At 31.1% G+C, this 17,784-nt stretch overlaps 1 protein-coding gene across 1 annotated transcript; it reads right to left on the reverse strand.

Annotated features, from left to right (window-relative positions):
• Positions 1-13,072: 13,072 nt before the first annotated feature.
• Positions 13,073-15,215, reverse strand: LOC145937887 (uncharacterized). Its single transcript, XM_083041248.1, has 6 exons — positions 14,949-15,215; positions 14,703-14,867; positions 14,472-14,621; positions 13,801-14,229; positions 13,527-13,701; positions 13,073-13,237 (listed from the first exon to the last, which is right to left on the reverse strand). Exons 1-4 carry the CDS (start codon positions 15,133-15,135, stop codon positions 14,009-14,011), a joined length of 723 nt encoding a protein of 240 aa, XP_082897374.1. The 5' UTR covers positions 15,136-15,215; the 3' UTR covers positions 13,073-13,237; positions 13,527-13,701; positions 13,801-14,008.
• Between the last annotated feature and the right edge of the window lie 2,569 nt (positions 15,216-17,784).

Below are 17,784 nucleotides of genomic sequence, written 5' to 3' on the forward strand. Positions count from 1 at the left end.
ATAACTGACAACATCAACTATTTGCATTGCTTTTATGACTATTATTTTTCATTGAAAGTAAGCATTTTCACTATTTTTGTCCATAAGAAACTATAGTGGCCACAATGAAAGATATTTCATAGCTGTTCGGCATATTTTTTTTAAATTCAGGATACTTAAGAGTATAAAAAACATAAAAAGTAAATTTTTTTGTTGTTCTTTATAATTGTTCTTTTGGATCAAAGTAAAAAATGAAAAAATCGCTAATGTTTACGTTATTTTCATTCATTTGAATAATATCTATATGTTTTCTAAAAAAATTAGCAATTATACTGTTTTATAGAGCAAAGTTTCAGCTTTAAGAATCTGTTTTTTGAATTGCGATACGATGATTTTTAATGGAATTATAAGCAATCAAATTCAAAATGCTAATTTTTTACTTAATCCGCGATAACTTAAAACTTAAACAATAAACATTTTTAAAAAACGATTTTGTAGGGAAACCTTTAGCTTTCACAAGAAAAGTCGAAAATTGTCGCAAATTTTTTCTGAAAAAGTTACAGGCCCACAAATTGAGACGTTTCATTTTGTCTAGCTCGTGGTTTTCTTTATGTGAAAATTACGAAACTTATAGAAAATAAAAAGCATAAAAAATATAGACTTTTTGAAAGTAGATATTTCAAGCTCTTAAACCCTTTTTTTATTTAAATTTTATTCATTTGTACCGAAGTTATAGCTGAATTTTGCCTACTTTTTCAGAAAAATTAAGTGTTCTCTTAATTTTTGTGAGCAGTATACAGGGTGGACAAATAACTCTGTCCCCCTGGAATATCTCCGTTATTTTTAAAGATACAAAAATATTGTACTTACAATTTGTACGGTATCAAGAGAGCCTATGCTACTAATAATTTTTTTGTATTTCAAGGTCATCTCCATTTTATCCTTAGTGTAATAGCGATTTTAGACAATTTCAACGATTTTGAAATCTCTGAAGCGCTTCCACCTACAAAAAAACTATTAGTAGCATATTATGGCTCTCTTGATACCGTACAACTTTTGTAAGTACAATATTTTTGTATCTCTAAAAATAACGGAGACATTTCCAGGAGATGATTCCAGGTGGACAGAGTTATTAATCCACCCTGTATATTATACAAAAGCATTGTTGTATTTAAGAACAGGAAATAGACAAAATTGTTTTAAAAAACATTAATAAAATAATAATTGAGTCATTAATTTCCAAATTGGATCTGTTACGTCCTGTGGACTCCACGATTCTTTTCTTTCGGAGAACGCAAAGCGATATTTTAAATATCGCAGACGCGCAGATAAACCGACGATCTGACAGGTGAGGCAAACATATTCCGAGACAGTTCCATCATAAAAGTAAAGAATATATACAGAACTTGAGAAGCAAACAGATTAACTCATAAAATTCAAAACTGTAACTCGTAACTGTATACTCTAAGAAGATAAACTATAGTCGACAATTCTTTAAACAAAACCAACACTTGAAAACTAATAAAAATTTTAAGAGAGAGACTAATAACAGTAATCGATTCCAAACAATTCTCGTCTGACAGATCATCGTTACGCGATATCGGCCCGAGACAAACTCAAGAAGGTAATAAAAATATCAACCACACTTGATAGCAACAAATTCTCCATTGGTCGAAACGTAAGCGCCTAAACAAAAGCCCTGACCAACCATGATAATTGTGAAATCAAAAGCGACGCCTCCGGGACCCTAAGGGCGTCATTGAAAAATTTCCTATTCGTCAGGAAATGTTAACAAACCAATGGAGAGGAGGAGCAAGGAGGTTGATAGACCCGCGACATCCCTCGGGAGAGCAGATTTTACTCCGGACTTTTGAGCGTAATTTTCCGCACACGACCTATCCGGCCTCGTACTTATGTTAGACTTTTTCGGACTTTTCGAACACAATCATTTTCGAAATTCAGCCTCGCTCAAACTCAGATTCCGACGTTCGTTTGGTGCGTGAGTGCAAGAACATAGTTCAATTCCGATAGACCGCATATACAACCAGACCAGAACGATCCAGCAGCCATTGTTAACAACGCACCTCACAAACAGTAAGTCAAGACACATACGCATAACAAAAGGAAAATGCAAAAATAAATATTTCACCCACCGTACCGAAATAATTCTTGGACTCAAGATAAAACCATCTTTTTAAATTTCTTTTTGCGCGAGTTCTATCCTATCCAACCCTAAACCTCTCTCTCTCCCTCACTCTTTCTTCCATTCCGAAATCACTCAGGATCTCCCGTGACAACGGCGAGATTCGTGATTTCGTCCATTCTGGAAATCACTCAGGATCTCCCGTGATAACGGCGAGATTCGTGATTTCGTCTATTCTGGAAATTACTCAGGATCTCTCGTGATAACGGCGAGATTCGTGTTCCCGTTTTCCATAACCTTCCCCTATTCAACATTATCCAGTCTCTTCTCTCTCTCACTCTAAAATTATACATGCGCAGAGAATAGGAAATAGAATTAATAATGGCAAAATAGAAAAAAAATAAGTATTCCAAGAATTATGTCTAACACACACGAACACGTTTTATATATCTATTATTTGTTTATTGAAAAATTATTGTAATTACCAATCGGGACCCTAAATTTTAAACAATAACTCCCCTCTCTGTCCCGATTGAAGACCTCCGTACTCATGTATCACCCGCGATCCACACTCACTCACTCATACACAGGCGCATCTATTTGTTTTCTGACTTGCAGAGCAACACTATTAGAATAAGGAATAATAATAATAATATATATGTGTAATAATTCCGATAAATCTAATTTTTCTTTTCTTGTCCTCTATAAGAATAAAATAAATTAATTATCTTCGTGCCTAATACTCTTTAATAGACCCGATCTCATTACTTCCTTTCCCGAAGTCGCACTAGGCCTTGTCCCGCATAATAAAGATTAAATTTTTTTACCGAAAAGAGGCCACCGACCGAACGACCCTTTAAATAGAGTAAAAGCGACCTTCCCGGTCGTTGACCTATTTAGGCCTTTTTTTTTTTTTTTTTTTTTTTTTGCGCTGTGGAAACCTCATGGTACCACTCACCCCCCGGGTAGGGGATGAGGGTTATGTGGGACTCCTTGTCCCCCATCGCCGATCCACGTATAGATCGGCGGTGGGGTCCAAGACTTACCGCACTAAAACCACAGCGGGTACCTTCGCTGGCGCTTATGAGGATGGCAAGGAACTGCCGGAGCATTACATCTTGCCATCCCCTGGGACCTATTTAGGCCTAAGCACGTTCGTTCGAGTCGAACAGACGGATAGTCTGCCGTCGTTCGAAGTAAGTTTAGTTACGCCCTTCCGCTGACTCTTCCTTCCACGAGTCTGGACGTAACAGGTCATAGAATTAAGTTTCATTTGAAATGGAAAGAATGGTTGGAAAATAATTCATTAATTATTGAGCAAAGAGAAAGAAGATCGATCAATCTGTGACACTTACAATTGACCAAAACAACACAAAAGATGAAAATAACACAGAAATTATTCTTGATTTGAATTTACCAGTTACCAGTTATCGGGACTGCAAATTAAATTAAAATAATTAGTATAGATGCTTCTGATAAAACAGAAAAATATGTAAATATCAATTATTCTGCTATTTGTTCATATATACATGTCATAATTTATTAAAATTAATTCCTCACAATTTATGTAGGACCTAAAACGAATATTATCTGAGAGTATCGAGGAAAGGAAGTACTATCATTTTATAAACAGAATGGTCAACTCATTGATCGTCTCTCTTTGTAATTATGTCGCGGATTGCGTTCTCTCTGTCGAGCTTAGTGCAGATGTCGATAAAAGGTACATTCTTATTAATATTAATTTCAAATAAAAATAAATTAATCGTAAGGCTCGTATGATGCAAAGCAAATAATTGAGAAATAATATAAATATAAAACCAAGGCCAACTTTCGAGCATAAATAAACAGGATGTAATATTGATTAGTAATTTATTTCAAATATTACATAATACGTATACGTTTCGACTTACTTAGTCTTCCTCAGTACGTGAGTAGAGTTAATACAAAGAGAATATAATATAAAAAGCAAATATAATATAAAAAAATTGTTTAAGGTTCCGCCGAGCGAATGAGTTGCCATTATATGTAAGCTTAGGTAGTATACAGATAATTTATAAGAAACCATGGCAAAAAGGTTGTAACAATCCATTTGAACTTAACAAGTTTAAAAATTTTATAAATGGAACGCGTACGATGGTGATGATAAAACCCATTCTTCGTTGGAAGGCGAGAATAAGTTAGTTCGGTAAGATCAAATATTAATGTCATTGTATAAAATTGGTATGTTCCATGATATTCGATTGATACTTGTCTTTAATGATAAACTGGAATTGTGGGTAAAAAGAAGCGTTAAAATTTTGCCACGAGCTCAATATAGTGAAAAAAGTCACTTACAATTATATCTTGAGATATGTTAAATTTCTTGCCATTAGCCTCTCACTTACAGTGTATCTTAAAATCGACTGTGGGGAGCATATCTGAGTACCAAACAATAACTCTAAAAAGTACAAATCATCGTGTGTTAGTTATTTCCTCTAGGATGTCAAAATAAACATTGTCGAATAATTCTGTGTCCTTGTTTAAATTAATGCCGTTTTTTTGTTCTTTAATGTGTATCATTTCGGAAATAAGTCTTTTTTGATAATTATGTTCAAAATCTAAAATTTTAATATTGTTCCAATTGAATGTATGTTTTTCACTCAGAATATGCTCAGAAATTACCGAATGTCTTGACGAATCTAATTTAATGTTATTAATGTGTTCTGTGAGTCGAGTGCGTAATTGTCTTTTTGTTTGTCCGACATACGTTGCATTACAATCATTGCAGTTTATTTTGTAAATAACATTTGAATTATGTGGATGGTAGTTCCTATCCTTTTGTATCTTGACAAATTTCTCTAGTTTATTAAGACATCGATAACCAACAGTCATGTCCAATTTTTAAATCGATGATGCAATTAATTCAGAGATTGTATTGATGTAGGGAATAACAAAGAATTTTTTATTGTTGTTTTCGCTATTGTTAGATTGATTAATGACATTCAAGTTTTTATTTGTTATATTCAATTTGTTAAAAATAAGATTCTTTATTCTTCTATTGATCCATTTAAAAGTGAAGTCCAGGGGGTAGCCATTGTCGAGCGATATGTTAATAATTATCTCCAAGTTTTTTCTATGGAATTGAGGGTGTGAGAGCAATAAAGCTCTGTCGACTAAATTGTATATTATTCCTATTTTATGGCACATTGGATGGTTAGAAAAATATGATAAAATTCTGCCTGAGAAAGTTTTTTTATGAAACCAATCTATGTATAATATATTGTCTATTACTTTTAAATGTAAATCTAAAAAGCTTATGCAGCGGTCCTCCTCATATTCTACCGTGAATTTTAATCTTTCGTGATAATCATTAAATTTGTCGACAATGTTCGCAATTTCATTCGCCTGAGTTGCTAATATAATATCATCCACATAACGGTAGTAAAATATTAAGCTCGTTCCTAGACTATTTAAGATTGATTCCTCTAAATCCTGCATCACTAGATCCGCGACTGTGGGTGATAATGGGGATCCCATAGGAGTCCCATAAGTTTGTTTATAAATTGTGTCATTGAAAGTAAAAAATGTGGATGATAGTATAAAATTGGTAGCTGATATAAAATCTTTTTTTGGAATTTTTGTGTGGAATTCGATATGATTCCATCTATTACTGATGCTATTGATTGCAAGATCCAGAGGGATGTTAGTGAAGAGAGATACGACATCTAACGAGACCAAAATGTCAGAAGGTCCCAATGTTTTACCAGACAGTGTTCTGCATAAATCGAAGCTGTTGTTCACATGGCTACTGGTTTTTGGTAGACTCTTTAGTAATATTTTGTGAATATAAGAAGCCAGGGAATATAGTGCTGTATTGATCGACGAGACTATGATTCTGAAAGGAACGTCGTTTTTATGGATCTTGGGGAGACCATAAGCTTTTGGTAGGAGCGAATCGCTTGAATGTAGTGTATAATATTCTTTTTTAGTGATGTATTCTTTTTTTAGCCATTGTTTTATCGTGTTATTTAACTCTCTTTCGATTCGTAAGGATGGGTTGCTTTTAATAATGGAATAAGTGTTGTGATCTTTTAACAGGTCTTCCACCTTTTCAATGTAATATGTTTTATTCATTGCAACGGTGACGTTGCCTTTATCCGCTCGTGTAAATATGATGTTTGGATTATGGCGGCAAAATTCTGTTGTTGATTTGTGCATTGTTATTAATTTTTCATGTGTTGGATTTTTAGGGATGTCTTTATGTAAGTAGTGAGAAAATTGAGGAACCGCAACATTTCGTATCGTTCTGAGATTTTTAATATTATTGCGTTTTGAATTACCTTCGATGTCCTTGATGAATTCGTGAATTGTTACTTTTTTATTTTTATTGATTGGAAGGCTGAAATTAGCACCTAGTTGTAGAAGATTGGAGAACATTACTCGGAATAACTGAATGCGATAGATTAACAAACCATTTATTATTTGTGTGATCTAAAGGATTTACTAATCAACATTACATCCTGTTTATTTATGCTCGTTAAGTTGGCCTTGGTTTTATATTTATATTATTTCTCAAATATTAATTTCATTACTAAATTTTAATTTGAAAAAATATAGTATTTTTTAAATTGGCTCACTTTTTTAGCTGAAAATATTATCGAGCTATTTCCTAATAAACATATGGTACAGTTTTACTTTTTTATTAATTTTTGCTAAATATATAATAATGTATACCATGCTATATAATACTTTCAATACAAAAATGTAAAAGAATACAATTTCTAAAGTAAAATTATTAAATTAATATTTTAAGAAACTCATTAATTAAATCTGGATTGATCAATAAATATAATTCTACATCTGAAATTTTGCCTGTTAAAAATATTGCGAAAATATTGAAGGTAACATCCTCATACATAGATTTATTTAAAAAATTAAAGCATTAAATTCATTGATATGTTGTATATTCTTTAGAGCAATATCCGCAAGACATAATAGATCATCTTGATTAAAACATAATATACAACCATGATCAAGAGTTCTTAATTCTTGGGAAATAACTTCAAAAGCTAGAATTGAACAGTTAAGGCTCCTGGCTCCTCGCCGACCATGTCGGAATCGTGACGTCAGAGGCGAGAAAGCACACGCTAAAAATTCTTGAGTGCCATTTTTAAATAAAAAGATATTTTAATAAAACAATACTACAAAATTCTTTGGCACACTTGTAAAATTGTCCGAAAACTATCTTTTTCCCTTTATAATCAATCAACAACTGTAAAATGACCGTAATATGAAGTCCAAGTCGTCTGGTCTTTGCGCATGCGCAGTCATTCCACATGACAAAGTCCGATATCACACTCATTTTACGGTTGTTTATTAACTGTCAAGGGAATAGCATAGTTTTCGGACAATTTTATAAGTGTGCCAAAGAGATTTGTAGTGTTGTTTCATCGAAATATCTTTTTAGAATTTGTGAATTTAAGAATTTGTTAAGAGGGAAGAGCAGAAAAAGATTTAATATTCATGATTTCATCATACAGTATTCTGCTTTAAATACACTAATAAGATATTCATTGGTATATATGTTTTTATCAATGTGTTATTGTTATTAATATTTGTATTGTCTTATATAAAATTATTTCTTTAATTATTTATTTTATTTAATTATTTCGGTTTGAAATAGATTTAGATAAACTATCTTGGATCTGTTCAAAAACGTGAATCGCCAAAGCTATATTATTTTATTTTAAAGAAATTACAAAATAATAGTATTATATATTGCATGAACAATCGACAATAGGTTAGAATTTTTATTATATACAATCAATTAAATTTTTTGGTTACAGATTGGATATGTTTTATATACAGGTACGTATATTATGTATATTGTATTGTAATACAAATTTATTTTTAAATATAGAGAACAATACAGTGTCAATCTTGATGTTATTAAGCAAATTGTTTCCAGTTAATACTGCTATAAAGTAAAAAGCAGAAAGGAGTTGGTCAGTGGTAATCTTCGCTTCAAGAAATTACAGAAGACTTTATTTTTCATATAAAAGTGAGTTAATATCTCAATAATTAAAAATATGAATAATATATATATTTATATATATACATTATATATTATTTATTTGTCATATATTTAAATTTAAACATAAAAATGACAAAAAAAATTTAAAAAATTTTTTAATTTATAAATTATAATATTTCTGCATATACAGGATGTTTTAAGAGTAAAATCAGCATTCTATGACATAATTGTACACGCATCATTTTAAGCAAAAAGTTTAGAAAAATGTGCCTTATTCTGCACGATTATAAAAATGCCTGTTCAATATTAAGAACGAATATATTTATCAACTTGCAATTAATAGAAATGTTATGAAACAATCACATTAAATTTTCGTCGTTTCTTGTTATCATGGTTATGAATGTAAACATTAGGTCACATATATGATAAGTTATGTGTTAGTTTGAAATTTTTGGTTCCTGGTATAATTATAATAATGTTTCAAGTTCACTGTTAAAATTATTATTAATTAATTAAAATTATTATTTAATAATTATTATTATTCAAATTTATTGTAAACAAAATTTAATGTAATTGTTTCATAGAATTTGGTTCTATTAAGTTAAAAAATGGATTCGTTCTTAAGATTGAACATGCTATATCTTTATAACCGTCCATAATAGGACACATGTGTATATAAACTTTTTTGCTTAAAATGATGTGTACGATCGTGTCCTAGAATGCTGCATTTCTCCTGAAACGCACCCTCTATACTATAAGACAGAGTTTTCCAAATCTTTTTAGCTTACCGCCCTTTTTCAAACATAATTTTTTTCAGCGCCCCCCTCGGGAAATCTATCTCTATCTCTTATCTTAACTAATAATATAATTGTAAGCGTAGTTGAAATAAAACAATTTGGAACTGAAATTGTAAAGATATAATCAAGTGGATAAGTTTGCTTAAAAAAATATTTCAACGCCCCCGTACTACCCCTAAAGCAAGCAAAGCCCCCACAGATCCCTCCAGCGCCCACAGGGGGGCGGTAGCGCCCAATTTGGGAAACTCTGCTATAAGACATATTATAGAGTAATTAGCATATTTTGTTCGTTGTATTAAGAAATAAAAGATAATTTTACGTCTATAAGTGTACATATACATATCGGGTGTTCAAAACGTTACAAATTTTTATTGTCAAAAATATTGTTTCCAGAGAAAAATGTTTCGAATAGAAGTTGAAATATTTCAAAAAGGACATAAGTTGATGTTATAGGTATATTTGTAAGTGATGGTTTTAAGGTCATTTTAAGGTCAACTTGATTTTTTTAAATGCACAATGGTAAATATTGACAAAAGGGAACCCAGCCCCAATCACCTTGACCTTGACATATGTTGTCAAGGTCATAGGCCTGAGTAACCTCCAACAAATTTTAGCCGTCGCTCCTTCTTAAGAAGAAAGTTATTAACAAAAAAAGATTTGTAAAAATTAAAATTTGTACGTAGTCTAAAGGCTCATTCAGACAGGACGCGTCAAGCGTCAAGCAGCGAGCAGCAACCATTCAACAACCAATAAGCGAGGTAATATTAGCAATGGCGTAAAAAATATTGCCTCGCTTATTGGTTGCTGCTCGCTGCTTGACGCTTGACGCGTCCTGTCTGAATGAGCCTTAACAATGAAAAACTTGATGACAGAGTTCATAGAAATAGCTCTACCTATACTATATATCTATATATACCTAAATAAACATTCAATTTTTTATATAGAGTGTTCAAAAATAACATATTAATATGATGAATTAATTATTTACTGAATACATTTTGTTCATTATTTCAAAAAAAGCATCAATACGTTTATCTAAGAAAGTTTACTAAACACACACACACATACACGGGGGGGTGCAAGGGGGGCCTTCGGCCCCCTTCCCGCACCCGCCCCAACGGTAGGCAGGGTGGACCTCGCTTTACAACTTACAGCATGTGTCCATTGTGATTGAACTCTTCGCAATGCATCCCCTACCGGCGGGGAGGGTGCGGGAGGGGGGCCAAAGGGCACCTTGCACCCCACCCCCGTGTGTGTGTGTGTGTGTATGTGTGTGCATATACGTTTGTGATATTTTATATCTTCTTTGCAATTTCTTTTATTAATAACTTTTTATTAAACAACAAGCGACGGCTAAAATTTGTTGGAGGTTACTCAGTCCTATGACCTTGACAACATATGTCAAGGTCAAGGTGATTGGGACTGGGTCCCCTTTTGTCAATATTTACCAAAAATTGAATGATTTACGAGATATTTTATATCTTAATTTGACATGTTTTTTTATATAAAATACAAAATATCTCTAATATCTGTAAAATATTTAGTTCTCGATAATTTTACCTTAATATTTTTATGCATAGAATAATTAGACAAATCAATTGGTGTAAAGAAAACGCATAGTTATGTTTAAGAAAAAATATACAATTTGTAACATGCAGCTACATATTTTTTAAACATTCCTATAACATCAACTTATATTTTCTTTGAAATATTGCAACTTTTATTTGAAGCATTTTTCTCTAGAAACAATATTTTTATAGTTAAATGTGTAACGCTTTATTTTGAACACCCGGTATAGTTATAAATTGTTTTACTTTATTTGTGCAATATATGGTGATTATTATTTAGTAAATTATTATTTGCTATTATTACTATTTCTTATTCTTATTTTTTATTGTTTATTTCTATTAATTATTATTTTTGCTTATTTATTTCAATGAAAATTGTATATTAGCTTCTAAATATATAATAATGTGTGTAGACCCCTGAGATTCAACCATCTTTGGATAAAAGAAGAAAAATTAAAAAAGTTTTGGTTTAACATTACCTCAAACAATTATTGTCGGATCTACATTACAAAAAATTCATCAAAATATTTTTGTTTTCGACGATGCCTTATATGAAGTGGAAACGTCGTTAAAGACTATCGACATTACTTTTAAAGCTTTCCATACACTTCACGCAAATTATCCTGTAAAACACAAATATTTAGCATCTGCTAATGTGGTGAATAAAATTGTAATCGTACTTTTGATCAATGAGCAATTTTAAAAAAACATTTAATGAAAAAACTAAAATAATATTTTGCCAAGTAAGAGGTAAAATATAATATCAAAAAAGCAAGAAAGCAAATTTTTTGTTGTTGTTGTCTTTTTCTTCTTTTTTTACACGGGGTAATCTTCATGGATACCCTCCGATCCCCGAGGAAGTAATACCGAACTCGTACGGCGAAAATCCCGCGAATGTTTTACTCGGACTCTGTTTACGCGAGATGCCCTGCATGATTTGCATCGCTTTGGGACAGCCCGCATTCAATGCAACATTCTTAAATAGAATTGCAACAGTTCGAATTGATAAAAATAGCAGATACATATTTTAAATCATAATTTGTCGTTAAAAATTCGACTATTTTCAAATTGAGATAACAACGAAAAATTATCGTATCGAGTTTCGCCAAAGTGCATTTTAAAGAGAAAATTTTGAATTTTTACGTGATTTTTATCCCATTGAGCTACGTCAACTGATTCACGCCGTGCAATTCAGGAAAGTGGACCTTCTATTTATCAGTTTTGTAGGTTCTTACTCTGTCACTTGTCAATGCAAAACTGATCATTCCACGTAATCGGAACTAAAATTTTCTTAAACTACAGACTTCAAGCTTCATTTTCATTTTTTAAACACCTTGATATAATAATTATTAGCTGAGTTATAAGTTTTTAAACTTTCACTATTTTTTATTACTTTTCAAGTGTGCCGCTTTTTTTTTGGCCGAGTTTATACATGTATATATAACTCATGATTGACATGCAAAAGTCATTGTCATATAAGCGTGTAAACGAAAGACTTATTGTTCATAGTTAATTTCCCTATTTTTGCAATTTACAATGAGTTATATTAGAATCCCACCCTTTGCTTCATAAGGAAAGTCCCTTAAGGGTTTCTGGGCAAAAATCAAAATCATCTCGATATATTAGCACATAAATCGAAAAGTTAAGCACAGAGAACCCAAAAAAAATTTGTTTTGAATTCCATATTTTCAAAAAGAATTCTTTTTCCATCCCATTTCTGTTCTAAAAGCATTCTTAAGAATTCCAAACGAATTCACTTTTATGTCACCAATTCTGAGCCCTTTTTCGAATACAAAAGGAAATCTTTTTATATTCTATAAGAATTCTATTTTATATTTTATAAAAATTTGAAATAGTATTTTAACAGAGCTCCATAAGAGGTCGCTTTATTTTCTTTCTGGATTTAAAAACTGTTCTTGGATAGATTGTAAAGGATTCTTTTGCGATGCTTCGAATAAAATATATTTTACGTTAAAAATATGTTTTATGGAAAAATGTATTTTATACGATAAATCTTTTTTTAATTCACGCTATATAGAAATATACTGCAACAAAAAATGACAATACGGAGAAATCTAGTAAAATATTTGTATTATAGTAACAAACTGATTTATCGTATAAAATACATTTTTCCATAAAATATATTTTTAATGCAAAATATATTTTAATTTATATTTCTTAATTTTAAAGAATAAATCATACTTTGATTTTTATTACAAATTAAATATTACTTTTATTAAAAGTATTATATGTTTGTACATTTTTGTACGTTTTTTATATTCTTTGGTTTCAAACCTAAATCACATTGTTTCCATTAATCGTTTTAATATCACAGATTGATTTACAATATAAAATAATGAGTATATACTTTTATCAAAACGACGTACACAAATTAGAATAATACATTAACAACAAAAAGTTCAAATACATTGAAAAGAACAATACATATATGGCAATGTTCAAAATATTATAAAACTAAACGTTAAATAAGAGTTAAGCCACACACAAAATAATCTTGAAAATATTCTGTGATAAACTTTGAATCAAAAACAAAATGTATGAATCACTATATTATATTTTAATAAACTATGAAAGAAAAAATAGTTTTTATACCGTTATTGAAAAAGTAAAAAAAATCAATTTTTACTTTTTAATCGGTCATTAGCGTGCTCCAGCCACTTCTTTATTATTATTTCAATATCGTTTTTAGGGACGCTTTTTATTTTCGAAATAGTTTCTGTAAGAGAAAATTTTCTAATTAGTCATATAGATATGACAAAAGAATTCAATATTAATATTTGATTACTGATTCAATAAAAAATGATGATTTGAAAAGAATGGATATTTTTTCAATTAATCGCTTATCACTGTGTAAAAGCTGATTGTGAGAATATGCAGACAAATTTGCATAGCGCATAAAAATACGCATAAAGAAATAGACCAATCCATTTCTTTATGTATATATATTATACTTATGTTATGTTATGGATCTATGACAATTTATTTGGATATACCTTAAATATTACCTATAAAATATTAAACCGACAATAAGTTGGGAAATTAATATCTCTCGAAATTTCCGCGTATTCTTTTGACCAGACCAGGAATACTTCAAGGCTACCTAATTTATATAAAATAGCGTAATGTGGTTCTTGCACATTTGCCTGGATCAGATCCTCCAATCATTTTCATTTCATGAATCTGTAAAAAACAGGCAAATACGATTATTATTATTATTATTATTATACTGATATTGTAGAATATTGTATACATACAGGAAATGACAAATGATTTCCTTACGTATAATTTTTGTAGTTCCAAGGATGTAACAAAATTTTCTTGAAACTGACTTCGTCAAACTCTTGGACAGTCCTTAAAGGAAAGTTTGGCAAAAGATTTTCTCCTTCATCTAGTTGCATGTCTGTATGACGATCCTTACGCGCGCGCGCGCGTGCGTGCGTGCGTGCGGCGTGTGTGTGTGTGTGTAGTCGTGCGAGTATAGTATATCTCATAGAACACAATAGCATGCAATAGCAAAAAATCTCGTTATATTGTTATATATAAATAGAGCAATTTTCCATTTGTCCAATAGCATAAAGTTAAAAATTAATAACTTACAACGCGCGCGTGTACGATTGCGTTCTTGCACTTGGTGATTTTGTGCTAGGCGATCTTCCGCATTTTTGGCAAGAACAGGATTCGCGTTTGTTTCCAATTCAGCATTCGCAGCTGCAAGAATATTTCAATTTTCTAGATAAAAGCTTGATATTTTATATGAACTTAAAACTACTTTTCCAAAATTTCATTATTTTCAAATACTTCTGTTGATACAAATGAGCTTCCACAGTCTAGAAATATATTAATTCATATAGTATTCATATTCATATTTATGCGAAAATCACGTGCAATTAAAAATAAATATAAATATATATATATATATATGTATATATATGTATTTAACATATAATTACCTGACATATTTGTTTCATTTCTGTCTTGTGAATGTAACGATGGTGTATTTATCAACAAAGTTTGATGTTTATCCAAATTTTGTTGCTGATAATGAGATAGTGATAGCCAAAATGAAGTTGTAGCACATTTTTCTTTACATCTTTCGGTTTCTGCAAAATACAAAATATTTCGTTAAATATATTTGTTTTCCTGTATTTGAAAATAATTGTATCATACATTAACGACATTACCTTGCTCTTCTTCTGACGTGTCGTCCAAATATGCTGGCTTTTTCCTATGTCGTTTTTTTTCTACTTGATTTAGAAAGAGAGCTTTTTCGCACATATTATCAGTATCATCATTTGTAGATGCGTTAATACAATGCTCTTCTATTTGATTAGCTATATGAATAGTCTCTGCAAAATAATTAATTTTTTATTAATGATTTGTATAGTTAGTTAATATTTTATAAATATTTAATATTGATAAAGACGAACCAAAAGGTCCTAAACGTTTAGGGCATTTGTACGTAAGCCAGTCAGATTCTGGTTGTAGATTATGCATTTTGTGCTTATTAAATTTAACGTTTTTTGGAGGCCAAAAAATTTCATTTGATTCTACATTCATCCAATTTTCTGGTACGAGATTACAAAAGTCGTCAAAAAATACCACATAATACCGCATGTCTGCAAATTTGTGAATCAATATCACCTCATAAATTATTTTGTAAAAGAGGCATAGCGTAAGTGATATTTTCGTATGTCACTAGAAATCCTTTGCGGCTTATGCATTGTGCAGGTCACATATGTACAGGTGACAGATTTTCGACTTTGTATATATTCAAGTTATTTGAAGAACACGGATAATTTAAAATATCGTTTTTCTGTAGAAATTGACGACCAAGAATAACAATCACATTTTCTATTAATCCAATATGCTTGATCATCACGATAGTTGCATCAGTCAGGAAGCAACAGTTGTCCGGCCTCTTATTCGATAACTCAAAATTGCGGAATTGTAGAATTTTGTGCTTGCTGTGGCAACCCAAAGGAAGTTCTGTCACAATTGGATACTTGAGTAGAGGATACTTAACAATTTTTGGATTCTTCTTCTTTTGCAGATGCTGATCGCGATTGTGCCCTTCGCTCAATCGTTGATGAATTTGTTGCAAGGAATTTGCATGTTTTCGTAGCATTCGCTTTAATATTTGCATATGATTTTCAAAATCAAAAGCACTATATGAGTCTAATGGACCTTAATACATCTTTACATCTTCATTTAAATGAATAAGATAGTGAAAATTACTTGTAACATACTACTCTCCATACAATTTTTTAAATTCTTGTACGAAATAAATGAGCAATTCTTTAGCATAAGCGTTGTTTCTGTTACAGTCTCGAGAGTCGCACAATATTCGTATAGCACAATTTAAACTAATAAAGTGAATTAAATTTTCTTCAGGAAGAAAATGTTGTAAGATAATCGGTCCAAGGTACAATAGGAAAAATTGAAATTCAGTGCCTTTCCAATGACATAACTCCTGCAAGTCTCGAGGTTTTCTATTAAAATCTGTTGGCACCCATTGTGCGACGACAACTATTGAATCTAATAATTTTTGTACAGCTTGAGAACTAAACTTTGGACGTCGACAATTATCTAACCAGCTCATTAACAGGGATTTCATGACACCCAACAATACCATGTGTAAAAAGTCCAACGGAAATTGTTTTACCATATCGATTGGTAACGATTCAAACGGTGAAACTGCAATATGGTGTTCTTTATTCATTCTACTTCTGAAAGTATCGTCTGTTCGTAGTGGTGCTGATTTGGTAAGAAAAACCATTCAATCTCTAAATTCTCCTTCTACAATACATTTGTCGCAACTGAAGTATCCATTAAACTGCTTAGTACATTTAACGTAAGATCGTGCAGGACTGTCGCAAATTATGCATCATAAATTAACCTGGAATCTTTTTCCATCTATGACAACTCCTTCATTTTGTATTCATTTATAAACGGTGTCAGGTAGGTGTGAACTGAAGATGGTATTTTATTACCATGATAAATTCCAATAACGAATGGCGTATTCAAAGAGCTGTGAACAAATTTTCCTAATATAGGACATAAACATGTTTTAGAAGATTTCGCTATGGGTAAACCATCGATATTTATATCAAACATCAATTCCGTTTTATCGATATAAGTCGAATCACATAGCTGGTTTTCGATGGTTGTTTTTAATCCATAATGAAGATATTCTTCAGGCGGACGAGGACTAATTTTTAAATTAGAAGTTCGAAGTGTTCGTAATAGAAATCGAGAGTCTTCAGTAGGGATGGGCGATGTTCAAAATAAAATCGATTTTAATAACATTAATTTTAAAAAAACCGATTCTGAAAATCGATTTTCTATATAAAATTATCGACGATTAATCGAATAAAAAAATTATTGGTGAGTATTATTGAATTTTTATGCTTTTTATATTTTATTTTATATTTTTATATTTTATTATTGAATGTTTTATTATTGAATTTTTTTTCATATATACACTTGTTTCTTATTATTTAAGACTCCTAATACTCGATTGCCAAGTCCGTATTTGTACGACAGCGCCACATTTGGCAAAACTATAAACTATAAAGCGTGAAAATGACATAAATTATTCTTGTGACTTATAGCGTCATTTATCATTTTAGTGCAGTGTTTATATTTTTAAAATAATTGTTATAGTGTTAAAATATACCGAAGACTCTCATTTTGTTATAATTTAATATGTAAAAGCAAATATTTATTTCATTTCGATGCCTGTCAAACAGCGGGTTTTCGTCCTTGATTAGGCTCAATTCAATTCGACATATACAATGTTATTTATTGTTTACCCAAGCAAAAGGAGAGTTTTCGGTATATTTTACAAGTCGGTTCTATCGGTTACAAACCCTATTTTATTGAAAAACGTTTCTATTTTAGCGTAAGTAGCAAGAATTTTCATGGTATATTTTCTCGCTTCTGACGTCATCAATTCAAGATGGCTGCAGTCAGTATGCATAGGAGCCTTACCCAGCGAGAAATGATTGGCCGAATCGACGTTAATTCGACATCAAATCGATCAAATCGACGTTGATTCGACGTCGAATCGATTCGATCACCATTTCTCACTGGGTTAATACATTCCAGTTGTGCCCAAAGTTCTTCTATTTGAAAAATTATTGTTATTATTAAGCCATTAATATATATACCTATATATACAGGGTGTCCCAGATCACCCGTACACCCTTTTTAAAATGAAAATAAATGGCTTTTATCAAAAATCGCGAACATTCTTTAAGTAAA

Source organism: Prenolepis imparis, unplaced genomic scaffold (assembly GCF_030444845.1).
Source record: "Prenolepis imparis isolate NDT839.2.m4 unplaced genomic scaffold, iyPreImpa1.0 SCAF_1, whole genome shotgun sequence".
In the NCBI taxonomy this organism is placed as follows: Eukaryota; Metazoa; Arthropoda; class Insecta; order Hymenoptera; family Formicidae; genus Prenolepis; species Prenolepis imparis.

Bases quoted from the DNA above. Each gene is read 5' to 3' on its own strand.
- LOC145937887 (XM_083041248.1), bottom strand. From the start codon at position 15,135: ATGCGGTATTATGTGGTATTTTTTGACGACTTTTGTAATCTCGTACCA. The intron at 14,868-14,948 runs GTTCGTCTTTAT...ATTATTTTGCAG, and splicing joins TAAACGTTTAGGACCTTTTG to AGACTATTCATATAGCTAAT. The intron at 14,230-14,471 runs GTAATTATATGT...ATATTCTTGCAG, and splicing joins AAATGAAACAAATATGTCAG to CTGCGAATGCTGAATTGGAA.